This window comes from Bufo gargarizans, chromosome 2 (assembly GCF_014858855.1).
Source record: "Bufo gargarizans isolate SCDJY-AF-19 chromosome 2, ASM1485885v1, whole genome shotgun sequence".
NCBI lineage: Eukaryota > Metazoa > Chordata > Amphibia > Anura > Bufonidae > Bufo > Bufo gargarizans.
This window is the reverse complement of record NC_058081.1, coordinates 18,529,065-18,542,049: the sequence shown is the minus strand read 5'-3', so window position 1 is coordinate 18,542,049 and position 12,985 is coordinate 18,529,065. Positions and strand designations below refer to the sequence as shown.

Here is a 12,985-nt window from a genome sequence, read left to right as displayed (position 1 = left end):
TATTACTATAAAGTACAATGTGTTACGAGAAAACAGTCTCAGAATGACTTGGATAAGTTATTATCACATAAAGTGGCACATGTCATATTTAAAAAATTTGGCCTGGTCCTTAGGCTACATCTATATGACCGCGGCGCGTTTTGCAGTCTGTAAATCGCGGATCCACAAAACACGGATGATGACCGTGTGTGTTACGCAATTTGCAGAGCAGAACGGGCAAGCCCATAATAGAAATGCCTATTCTTGGACACATAACGGACAAGAAGAGGACATGTTCTATGCGGAGCTGTGGTACAGAGCAACGGATATGGACAACACAAGGAGTGCTGTCCGCATCTTTTGTGGACTCATTGAAGTGAATGGGTCCGCATTCGAGCCGCAAAAATGGAAAGGATACGGAAGACATATAGAATACATTCCGTAAGTGTTCCGTTTTTTTTTTTTGCGGACCCATTGACTTGAATAGAGCCACGGAACGTGATTTGCGGGCAATAATAGGACATGTTCTATCTTTCAACAGAACGGAAATACGGAAATACAGAAATTGAATGCATACGGAGTACATTTCATTTTTTTTGCGGAACCATTGAAATGAATGGTTCAATTTACAGACCGTATATGGAACGCAAAAAAACGGCACGTAAACGGAAAAAAAAAGTTTGTGTGCAGGAGGCCTTACACCAGATCCTGTTGATTAAAATGATACTCGTCTTGTAAAAATCGGTTGCTGCGTTCCTGATAAAAAAATGCAACTACATTTCTTTATGCAAATTAGATTTCAGAGCCCCAAAGCCCCTCCGCTTTCCGGTTTGTCTAGCAGACATGTGCTCTTTTAGCCCCTGATGGAATCTGTGAAGGTGGGAGTCTACATGAAGACAACAACAACCCCTTCCATTCTCCTTTTACAACAAGGAATCGTTCTTTACCTGCGATGATCAGCTCCGTACTACTTCGGCTCGTTATTTCTTTTCCATCACTGGTGGTCACACTGCAACAATAGTGGGGGCCTCTATTACTCGGTACACGGTGTATACGCAGAGAGAAGTCGTCAGAGATGTTCACCAGTGAGAATTCATCTGCACCGATAGTGGGTTTTTGGTCCCATTCAAAAATCTTCTCTTTATTAAAGTCACACAGTTCATTGAATCCTCTATACCAGGTCACTTGCAGAGCTTCCCTCAGGGTCTTCAGCGGGTGATGATGACAGGGGATGATCAGCTCTTCTCCTTTTACAGCGATCAGTTCCTCCACCTTAGACAACCATCTTCCATCTATAACAGAAGCCAAGGATCCAGATGTTTTACACATACACCACATTATACCAAATTAATAGCAGGATCAGGATTCACTGCATTTTCTCTTCTCATTTGAGCATTATCACATAAATAGATACCTCAGGACGTGGTCACAACAGGAACCGAGGACAGTCTTAAAAAGGGTTTCGATGAATTCTTAAAAGTAAATGACATTAATGCTTATGAAAATGTGTAGAAATCTGAGACTCACTTCTTTCTGGGATTTGCGTCCCCGCCTATCCTTTGGATGAACTTGATGGACTTGTGTCTTTTTTCAACCGTATTAACTATATAACTACATTTTTTGCTTTCTTTTAAGTTGAAGCTATTTTCTAGAACGTGTTAAGGGTTCCTGCACATGGGTGCAGTTAAAATACAGAAAATCCAGATACGCAGAAAAAAAAAGCTAATTTGCTATTGCAGTTTTTTGTGTGAATTGGATACAATGAAAAGGGTGAAAAAACGAAAAGGTGTTTACTATGAACCACCTAATATACAAGAGTCCACAGAAAATCTACTACTAAACGAGAAAGACAAGGCGGCAAATCATCATGAGGTGATTATTACGGGGGACTTCAACTACCCAGATATAGACTGGGAAACTGAAACCTGTACATCTCATAAAAGAAACAGGTTCTTGGCAATAACCAAAGACAATTACCGTTTCCAACTGGTTCAGGACCCGACTAGAGGGACGGCCATACTGGACTTAGTATTAACCAATAGGCCTGACAGAACAACAGACGTGCAGGTTGGGGACACCTGGGAAATAGTAATCATAAAGTAATAACCTTCCAATTATCATTCAAAAGAGCGTTTCTACAGGGAGGAACAAAGATATCAAACTTCAAAAAAGCTAAATTTAGCCAACTAAGAGAGGCCATAGGCCTCACTAACTGGGACAAGGTCCTCAAAAATAAAAATACAGTCATAAAATGGGATATTTTAAAAGCATCCTAAAATCTCATTGTGAGAGGTACATACCGTATAGGAATAAAAGGTTAAGGAACAAAAAGAAACCAATGTGGATAAATAGAACTGTAAAGAAAGCAATAAATGACAAAAAGAAAGCATATAAATCACTAAAACAGGAGGGCAGCACGGAAGCACTGAAAAACTATAAGGAAAAAAAGAAAACATGTAAAAAACTAATAAAAGCGGCCAAATTAGAGACCGAGAGATTAATTGCCAAAGAGAGTAAAACTAACCCTAAAATGTTCCTCAATTATATAAATGTTAAAAACTATAAATCTGAAGGTGTCGGCCCTTTAAAGAGTAATGAGGGGAGAGTCGCAGAGAGCGATGAGGAGAAAGCAAAGCTGTTAAATATTTTTTTCTCCATTGTATTTACTGAGGAAAATAAACTGTCAGATGAAATGCAGAATGTAAAAATAAATTCCCCATTAAAAGTGTCCTGTCTGACCCAAGAAGAAGTACAGCGGCGATTTAAAAAGATTAAAATAGACAAATCACCAGGACCAGATGGCATACACCCCCGTATCCGAAGGGAATTAAGTAATGTCATAGCCAGACCCTTATTTTTGATATTTGCACACTCTATACTGACAGGGAATGTCCCACAGGATTGGCGCATGGCAAATGTGGTGCCAATATACAAAAAGGGTCCAAAAACAGAGCCTGGAAACTATAGGCCAGTAAGTTTAATATCTGTTGTGGGTAAACTGTTTGAAGGTTTTCTGAAAGATGCTATCTTAGAGCATCTCAACGGAAATAAGCAAATAATGTCATATCAACATGGCTTTATGAGAGATCGGTCATGCCAAACTAATTTAATCAGCTTCTATGAGGAGGTAAGTTCTAGACTTGACAGCGGCGAATCAATGGATGTCGTGTATCTGGACTTCTCCAAAGCATTTGACACTGTACCACATAAAAGGTTAGCATATAAACTGAGAATGCTCGGACTGGGAGAAAACATCTGTATGTGGGTAAGTAACTGGCTCAATGATAGAAAACAGAGGGTGGTTATTAACGGTACACACTCAGATTGGGTCACTGTCACTAGTGGGGTACCTCAGGGGTCAGTATTGGGCCCTATTCTCTTCAATATATTTATTAATGATCTTGTAGAAGGCTTGCATAGTAAAATATAAATTTTTGCAGATGACACTAAACTGTGTAAAGTAATTAGCACTGAAGAGGACAGTATACTGTATATATATACTACAGAGGACAGTATACTACTACAGAGCTTCTACCTTACAGTTTTTATTTTTTTGCCTTCCTCTGGATCAACTTGCAGGATGACAGGCCGAACTGGATAAACAAATGTATTTTTTCGGCCTTATATACTATGTTACTATGTTACTATGTAAAACTGCACCAAAAATTACTCAAACAATTGTGAACAATTAAAACAAAAGCAAAGTGTTCATGAGCTCGGTCTAATCTGATATGCTTGGCTGGTACTGTACCACGCTGTGATTCTTCTACTTGGAAATCCGCACAGAGAAACCACATGTAATTCGCAACGTGCCGGTACCTAAAGGGGTCACCATAAAATCTGAATATTTCACCCTCGTTTCAATATTTTCCAAGCTGCCAGCAATGTTGTAGAGAATTCTCCTTTTAGCGCACACAGGCGTAGTGTGATGTTCTCATAACTATTTCTATGGTGTTTTCAGCTAGTTTTATGGTTTTCTATACTTATTGTACCTATCTAACATACCCATCTGACAAATTATGGCATCTCTACACTGTCAGATGGGCTCAATGCCATTTTGATGATTGAGCTACACTGCCCGTACCGGAGCAATATTGTCCACTGTCACTAATAATAATCTTTATTTATAAAGCACCAACACATTGCACAGCGCTTTACAATCAGGGGGTTCATTTACAGAGTCATTAGCTTAATCAAAGCGCCTATGGAGGGTAAATGACCAGAGATTGGTTATTGTAGTAAAGGGGTGATTGATCAGTGGTAAGATGGCATATTTAAAACTTAACCTTTAGCATATATCTCATAAAATATATTCAAAGTGTCAAACAAAACAGAAATATTAGGTCGTTCCCTATCATATAAATGATAAAGGGTATGTAGCGACACCTAACCAGCACTACACTACGTGCAGAATTATTAGGCAAATGAGTATTTTGACCACATCATCCTCTTTATGCATGTTGTCTTACTCCAAGCTGTATAGGCTCAAAAGCCTACTACCAATTTAGCATATTAGGTGATGTGCATCTCTGTAATGAGAAGGGGTGTGGTCTAATGACATCAACACTCTATATCAGGTGTGCATAATTATTAGGCAACTTCCTTTCCTTTGGCAAAATGGGTCAAAAGAAGGACTTGACAGGCTCAGAAAAGTCAAAAATAGTGAGATATCTTGCAGAGGGATGCAGCACTCTTAAAATTGCAAAGCTTCTGAAGCGTGATCATCGAACAATCAAGCGTTTCATTAAAAATAGTCAACAGGGTCGCAAGAAGCATGTGGAAAAACCAAGGCGCAAAATAACTGCCCATGAACTGAGAAAAGTCAAGCGTGCAGCTGCCAAGATGCCACTTGCCACCAGTTTGGCCATATTTCAGAGCTGCAACATCACTGGAGTGCCCAAAAGCACAAGGTGTGCAATACTCAGAGACATGGCCAAGGTAAGAAAGGCTGAAAGACGACCACCACTGAACAAGACACACAAGCTGAAACGTCAAGACTGGGCCAAGAAATATCTCAAGACTGATTTTTCTAAGGTTTTATGGACTGATGAAATGAGAGTGAGTCTTGATGGGCCAGATGGCTGGATTGGTAAAGGGCAGAGAGCTCCAGTCCGACTCAGACGCCAGCAAGGTGGAGGTGGAGTACTGGTTTGGGCTGGTATCATCAAAGATGAGCTTGTGGGGCCTTTTTGGGTTGAGGATGGAGTCAAGCTCAACTCCCAGTCCTACTGCCAGTTTCTGGAAGACACCTTCTTCAAGCAGTGGTACAGGAAGAAGTCTGCAAGGTAAGAAAAACATGATTTTCATGCAGGACAATGCTCCATCACACGCGTCCAAGTACTCCACAACGTGGCTGGCAAGAAAGGGTATAAAAGAAGAAAATCTAATGACATGGCCTCCTTGTTCACCTGATCTGAACCCCATTGAGAACCTGTGGTCCATCATCAAATGTGAGATTTACAAGAAGGGAAAACAGTACACCTCTCTGAACAGTGTCTGGGAGGCTGTGGTTGCTGCTGCACGCAATGTTGATGGTGAACAGATCAAAACACTGACAGAATCCATGGATGGCAGGCTTTTGAGTGTCCTTGCAAAGAAAGGTGGCTATATTGGTCACTGATTTGTTTTTGTTTTGTTTTTGAATGTCAGAAATGTATATTTGTGAATGTTAAGATGTTATATTGGTTTCACTGGTAAAAATAAATAATTGAAATGGGTATATATTTGTTTTTTTGTTAAGTTACCTAATAATTATGTACAGTAATAGTCACCTGCACACACAGATATCCCCCTAAAATAGCTAAAACTAAAAACATAACCATTGCCAAAGACCCCTAGGTGAAGGAACATGGTTGGATCATAAACCTTTAGGCACATTTAAATGTGGGGTTGATTGTATATGCTGCCTATTGATCTATAGATCTACAGTTTCACCAGTGTCTCCACTGGAAAAACTTATTACATGTATGATTTTAAAAAGGACTTTGCAAGACACTCCCTGGGTCTAACCTGTGTATATGTGAATGCCCTCTAATTAATGTGGGAAAAATAAAACGTGAATTGAGACGCAGGGTGGGAGACCACCTTGGTGATATCAACAATCGCCGAGATAAACCAATAGCATATGATGTCTTGGAATGTCATAATTGTGACCATAAAATTTCAAGTAATAGATGTAGTTCGCTAGTCCCCTAGGGGTGGTAACTGGGACAAAATGATCCTTTGTAAGGAGTCCCAGTGGATTCCACGCCTTAAAATGATGAGCCCGCTGGGTCTTCATGAACAAATCTCTTTTGTTGCTTTCTTTAAACACTCCATAATTTGGCCAGCTCAGTTATTTTATTAATGATACTCTTCCTTTGGCCGTGTAGGTGTAGGTCACCTGCATTTTATCCAACCATGAATGGTTGTTAACTTATGAATAGAAGGGACCCCATAAGGTGCCATTATCACTTGACACCCTGGGGCTAATGATTATTATTCCCTTTCCCTTCATAATATGGTAACAAATAGAATCTAACTAATAGTCATGTTTGTTCGGTGCAGGTGGAAAAAGTATGTGAACCCCTAGACTAATGACATCTCTAAGAGCTAATTGGAGTGAGTTGTCAGCCAACTGGAGTCCAATCAATGAGATGAGATTGGAGGTGTTGATTACAGATGCCCTGCCCTATAGAAAACACACAGTTCTGGGTTTGCTTTTCACAAGAAGCATTGCCTGATGTAAATGATACCTCACACAAAAGAGCTCTCAGAAGACCTACGATTAAGAATTGTTGACTTGCATAAAGCTGGAAAAGGTTATAAAAGGGTTATAAAAGTATCTCCAAAAGCCTTGCTGTTCATCAGTCCACGGTAATACAAATTGTCTATAAATGGAGAAAGTTCAGCACTGCTTCTACTCTCCCTAGGAGTGGCCGTCCTGTAAAGATGACTGCAAGAGCACAGAGCAGACTGCTCAATGAGGTGAAGAAGAATACTAGAGTGTCAGCTAAAGACTTACAAAAGACTCTGGCATATGCTAGCTTCCCTGTTAGCGATTCTACGATACGTAAAACACTAGAATGGTTTTAATGGGAGGATACCACAGAGGAAGCCACTGCTGTCCAAGAAAACATTGCTGAACGTTTACAGTTTGCACAAGAGCACCTGGATGTTCCACAGCAGTACTGGCAAAATATTCTGTGGACAGATGAAACCAAAGTTGAGTTGTTTGGAAGAAACACACAACACTATGTGTGGAGAAAAAGAGGCACAGCACACCAACATCAAACCTCATCCTAACTATGAAGAATGGTGGTGGGGGCATCATGGTTTTGGGCTGCTTTGCTGAGTCAGGGCCTGGACGGATTGCTATCATCGAAGGAAAAATGAATTCCCAAGTTTATCAAGACATTTTGCAGAACTTAATGCCATCTGTCCACCAGCTGAAGCTCAACAGAAGATGGATGTTGCAACAGGACAACGACCCAAAGCATAAAAGTAAATCAACAACAGAATGGCTTAAACAGAAGAAAATATGCCTTCTGGATGGCCCTAGTCAGAGTCCTGACCTCAACCCAATTAAGATGCTGTGGCATGACCTCAAGAAAGCGATTCACACCAGACATCCCAAGAATATTGCTGAACTGAAACAGTTCTGTAAAGAGGAATGGTCAAGAATTACTCCTGACCGTTGTGCACGTCTGATCTGCAACTACAGGAAACGTTTGGTTGAAGTTATTGCTGCCAAAGGAGGTTCAACCAGTTATTAAATCCAAGGGTTCACATACATTTTCCACCTGCACTGTGAATGTTTACATGGTATGTTCAATAAAAACATGATAACATTTAATTCTTTGTGTGTTATTAGTTTAAGCAGACTGTGATTGTCTATTGTTGTGACTTAGATGAAGATTTGTGCAGAAATCCATATCATTCCAAAGGGTTCACATACTTTTTCTTGCAACTGTACCTTCCGACTGATGCACAGTATATGTGGGGTGGAGCACTGCCTAGCATTCCAAGCTGGAATGCATCCTCGGGACGCTCCTCCCTTCCGTAGTACCTTCGGACTGCGCTACTTCCAGCGTGGTTTTTCGTGGACCGGAAGTGTGTGTTCCACTGGCCGGAAGTGTCGTGCAGACACATTAGCTACATCTGCATGCACCATCAGAAATGACACTACATGCGGCAGGATTTTGACAGTTATACCATGACCATATAGTTAGAATATATATTGGCACTATTTAAACTTCTGGTGTGCCCATACTATCTAGGGTGCCATCATCTTAACATAGCTATCTTCAAGCTTTGGTTCCCTGATGAACCACTGATAACCATTACTGGAGAAACACATCAGACCTGGTTTCCACAAAGCCTATGAAGTATATTCAGGGCCTTCCAGGTGAAATGTGAGGGTTTAGCCACTGAGAAGTGGGGTCATCCCTTTCAAGGCGGGTGCTCTGCTTTTAGGCAAGGGTAGCCACAGGGGCATCTTAGAGACTCCATCCTTCAAGGTGGTTATTCCTCAGGCATTACCCAGTACCATGGAACTGTGACTAAAATGGGGTATTGACCGGCCGTTTTTTTGCTGCATATTATTGTACATGGATTTATCAGAAGAGTAAAGGTCTCTGGACCACGAGATACGTTTTTTGTCATCTATTAATATATTTGTTTGGGGGTTATTTTTTGTACCTATACATATTTTTTAATGTGAACGAATAAAAGTTATATTTTTTTGTGTTTTTCTGATACAGTGATACAAATGGCCCTAAAAACCTAGCCATGGAGTACCCACCCTGACAAGGGCGACCCAGTCTAGAACTTTACTCAGACTTTTTTGGATTTTAGAGATGCTTTTGTGGTGCTGGTAGTATGAGCTGGCAAGAGACTGAATATAGGAGGTGAAGGAAACATCAGCGGGTGTGCTGCAAAGCAGTTATGGTAGTGCGCACACTAAGAGGCAGATATCAGGTTCAGGTACGTTAGTGGATGGAGAGAACACAAGAAGTTCAGTTTTTGAAAGATTCAGTTTCAGATAGAGCGACATGATGTTAGAGACTGAAGAAAGACAGTCACTTTTGTTCTGTAATACAGCAGGGGTGATGTCGGGGGATGAAGTGTATAGTTGTGTGTCATCAGCATAGAGATGGTACTGAAACCAAATATACTCATAGTCTGTCCAATAGGAGCTGTCTACAGAGAGAAGAGAAGAGGACCTAGGATTGAACCCTGAGGAACCTGAACGGCAAGAAGAGGAGGGGAAGTGGAGCTAGAAAAGGATACACTGGAAGAGCAGCCAGAGAGAAAGGAAACATGAGAGAATGATATTCTTAAGGCTGATGGTTTGGAGCATGGTGAGCAGGAGATGGTGGTCTACAGTGTCATATGCTTCAGAGAGATCTAGGAGAATAAGTAGAGTAGTCACCGCATTTCGCTGTCAGGAGGTTATTTGTGATTTTGGTGAGGGCAATTTCTGTAGAATGTAGGGTACGGAAATCCTATTGTAAGGGGTCAAGGAGAGATAAGACCAGACTCTCCAGGAGTTTAGAGATGAAGGGGAGATTAGAGACAGGTCTGCAGTTAGCTGGGCTGGAAGGGTCAAGAGATTGGCTCCTTTATTAATGGGGTTATGACAGAATGAAAAAGAAACGGAAGTTAACAGAAGAGAAAGAGAGGTTGAAGATTTGTTAGGTGAGTGGTGACAGCTGGGGAGAGAAGACTGGAGGAGGTGTGAGATAGATAGGTAGATAGATAGATAGATAAATATATGCATAGAGTTTGACAAAGGCTCCATTGAGTAGAGCAGAAACGTTGCTGCTAGAGTTGAGCGGACACCTAGATGTTCAGGTTCAACGGGTTCGGACGAACTTTACAAAAAAGTTCGCGTTCGGGACCCGAACTTGACCCGAACCCCATTGAAGTCAATAGGGACCCAAACTTTGGAGCACTAAAATAGCTCTAGAAAAGTCAAGGAAAGGGCTAGAGGGCTGCAAAAGGCAGTAAAATGTGGTTAAGAGCATGGCAAGTGCCCTGCAAACAAATGTGGAAATGACTTAAAATAACAGAAAATACATAAAAATTAAAAATAATAATCTTGATCTAGGAGGAAGAGGTCCATATGGAGAAGGAGGTTGTGGATGCGGTGCCCGTGACAGTGTAGGTGGAAGCAGCGGTGGAGGAGGAGGAGGAAGCTAACACTGGTTTTTGTTTTTTATTTTAATTTTATTTTATTTTTAATTAGGGTACACCGTAAAACATTGGGAAATATAAAAAATAAAACAATGAGAAAGTGCGCTGTAGTAAAACAATGGCTGGTTAAGGCCGGTACACATGTCTATTCTGCACAAGGTACGGACAAGTCTTGTGGGATCCATGCCTGGTTCATTTTAATGAACGTGAGCTTGTCCACATTGGCTGTGGACAGTCGGCTGCGCTTGTCTGTGATGACGCCCCCTGCCGTGCTAAACACACTTTCAGACAATACACTGGCTGCAGGGCAGGCCAGCACCTCCAAGGCGTAAAGGGCAAGCTCAGGCCATGTGCCCAATTTTGAGACCCAGAAGTTGAAAGGGGCAGACCCGTCATTCAGTACGTGTAGGTGTGTGCACACATACTGCTCCACCATGTTGCTGAAATGCTGCCTCCTGCTAAGACGTTCCATATCATCTGGTGGTTGTTGTGGTGTGCCGACAAAGCTTTTCCACATTTCGGCCATGCTAACCCTGCCTTCTGAGGTGCTGGCGGTGCCCGAGCTGCATTGGCTAACATCCTCGTCCTCTGCCTTCACCTTGTGCTTCCACTGTGCCCTGCTGTCAGGTGGGAATGCCATCAGCAGTGCATCTACCAGCGTGCTATTGTACTCGCACATCTTACGATCACGCTCCAGTGATGTAATTAAAGGGGTTATCCGAGTTATTTTTTTGTTCTTTCTATGTTCCTACATAGGCAATTCACTCACTTTATCTCCAGTGGCTGGTTTCTCAGATTTCACTGAGGGTCACATGACCTGTGATGTCAGCTTCTCTCCCTGCTCTGATAAAGGTAGTTTACAAGCCTGTAAACGAGACGTCACTGTGCTGGCCACGCCCCCCCCCTTCACTGCCGTCTACTCTCTGCTAGGATTCTTAACCCCTTCAGCTACACAGCTCTGCAGGCAGTGAAGAGACAATGCTGGGCAATGGAGCTGACATACTAGAGAGACCATTGCACAAGAAGGTAGGGGGAAGTTCCTGTGTGTATTAGCAGTGTCATTATACAGCTGGGACTTGTAGTCCTACACATACAACATGCTGCTGGGTCTCCCAGCACTCAGGGCAGCTCTTGTATCCACTCCCTTAGCAGTGTCATTATACAGCTGGGACTTGTAGTCCTACACATACAACATGCTGCAGAGTCTCCCAGCAGGCAGACATGTCACTCAGGGCAGCACTTGTATCCACTCCCTTAGCAGTGTCATTATACAGCTGGGACTTGTAGTCCTACACATACAACATGCTGCAGAGTCTCCCAGCAGGCAGACATGTCACTCAGGGCAGCTCTTGTATTCACTCGCTTAGCAGTGTCATTATACAGCTGGGACCTGTAGTTCTACACATACAACATGCTGCTGAGTCTCCCAGCAGGCAGACATGTCACTCAGGGCAGCTCTTGTATTCACTCCCTTAGCAGTGTCATTATACAGCTGGGACTTGTAGTCCTACACATACAACATGCTGCAGAGTCTCCCAGCAGGCAGAGATGTCACTCAGGGCAGCTTTTGTATTTACTCCCTTAGCAGTGTCATTGTACAGCTGGGACTTGTAGTTCTACGCATACAACATGCTGCAGAGTCTCCCAGCAGGCAGACATGTCACTCAGGGCAGCTTTTGTATTTACTCCTTTAGCAGTGTCATTGTACAGCTGGGACTTGTAGTTCTACACATACAACATGCTGCAGAGTCTCCCAGCAGGCAGACATGTCACTCAGGGCAGCTCTTGTATTCACTCCCTTAGCAGTGCAGGGGGAGGGGCAGAGATTGTTTTTATTGCATGTAAACAAAAGGCCAGAAAAGAACCAGGGAAATGAGGAAATATATATATATATATATATATATATATATATATATATATATGTATATATGCATAAAACTTGCTTAGCTCAGTTATATATCAGATTTTCAGTGCTATATTATTTTTTTTCATAACTCGGACAACCCCTTGTAACGGGGATCCAGCAGCGTGGCCACCCAGTAATCAGCACAAGTTAGAATGTGGCCAACTCGGCGGTTGTTGCGGAGACACTGCAGCATATAATCGCTCATGTGTGCCAGGCTGCCCAGAGGCAACGACAAGCTGTCCTCTGTGGGAGGTGTATCGTCGGTGTCCTCTGTATCCCCCCAGCCACACACCAGTGAGGGCCATGAGTTGGTTTGGGTGCCACCCTGCTGTGAACATGGTTCCTCCTCCTCCATCTCCTCCTCCTCATCCTCCACCTTGTCATCCTCCTGAACTGTGCCCTGGCTGGACAATTGTGTACCTGGCGTTTGTTGGTGCAGGAACCCACCCTTGGAGCCACTTGTGAATGACTGGCCTGAAACCCTTGTAAAATATCCCTCTTCCTCCTCCTGTACCACATCCTCTTTCATCATTGCCTGAAGCATTTTTTCAAGCATAGAAATAGGATAGTAACGCTGAGAATGGCGTCATCGGCACTGGCCATGATGACGGAGTACTCGTCCACATTTCCATAGTTAGGTGGACCTTGCCACAGATGGTGTTGCGCAGTGCACACCTGATTTTGTCCTCCGTTTGTGCAAGGAAGGGATGGCTCGCCTGGAAAAGTTGTGGCGGCTAGGAACGACGTACTGTGGGACAGCCACCGCCATAAGGCTTTTAAAACTCTCCATCTCCAACAGAGGGAATAACAGCATTTTAAAGGCCAGGAATTTTGAAATGCTGGCATTCAGGACCAAGGATCGCTCCAGTGTTTGGGAGATAGACAGCTGAACGCTTCCATGGAACATTGTGGAGATGCTTGGTG

General features: G+C 42.6%; 1 protein-coding gene across 1 annotated transcript in view; it reads right to left on the bottom strand.

Moving 5' to 3' along the window:
- The window catches only part of LOC122929229, a 47,057-nt gene that overhangs the window by 13,397 nt on the left and 20,675 nt on the right, over window positions 1–12,985 (bottom strand). Inside the window, exon 3 of the mRNA XM_044282737.1 lies at window positions 927–1,271. Within this exon, the coding sequence (XP_044138672.1) occupies window positions 927–1,271 (345 nt within the window). The remainder of the gene's footprint in view (window positions 1–926; window positions 1,272–12,985) is intronic.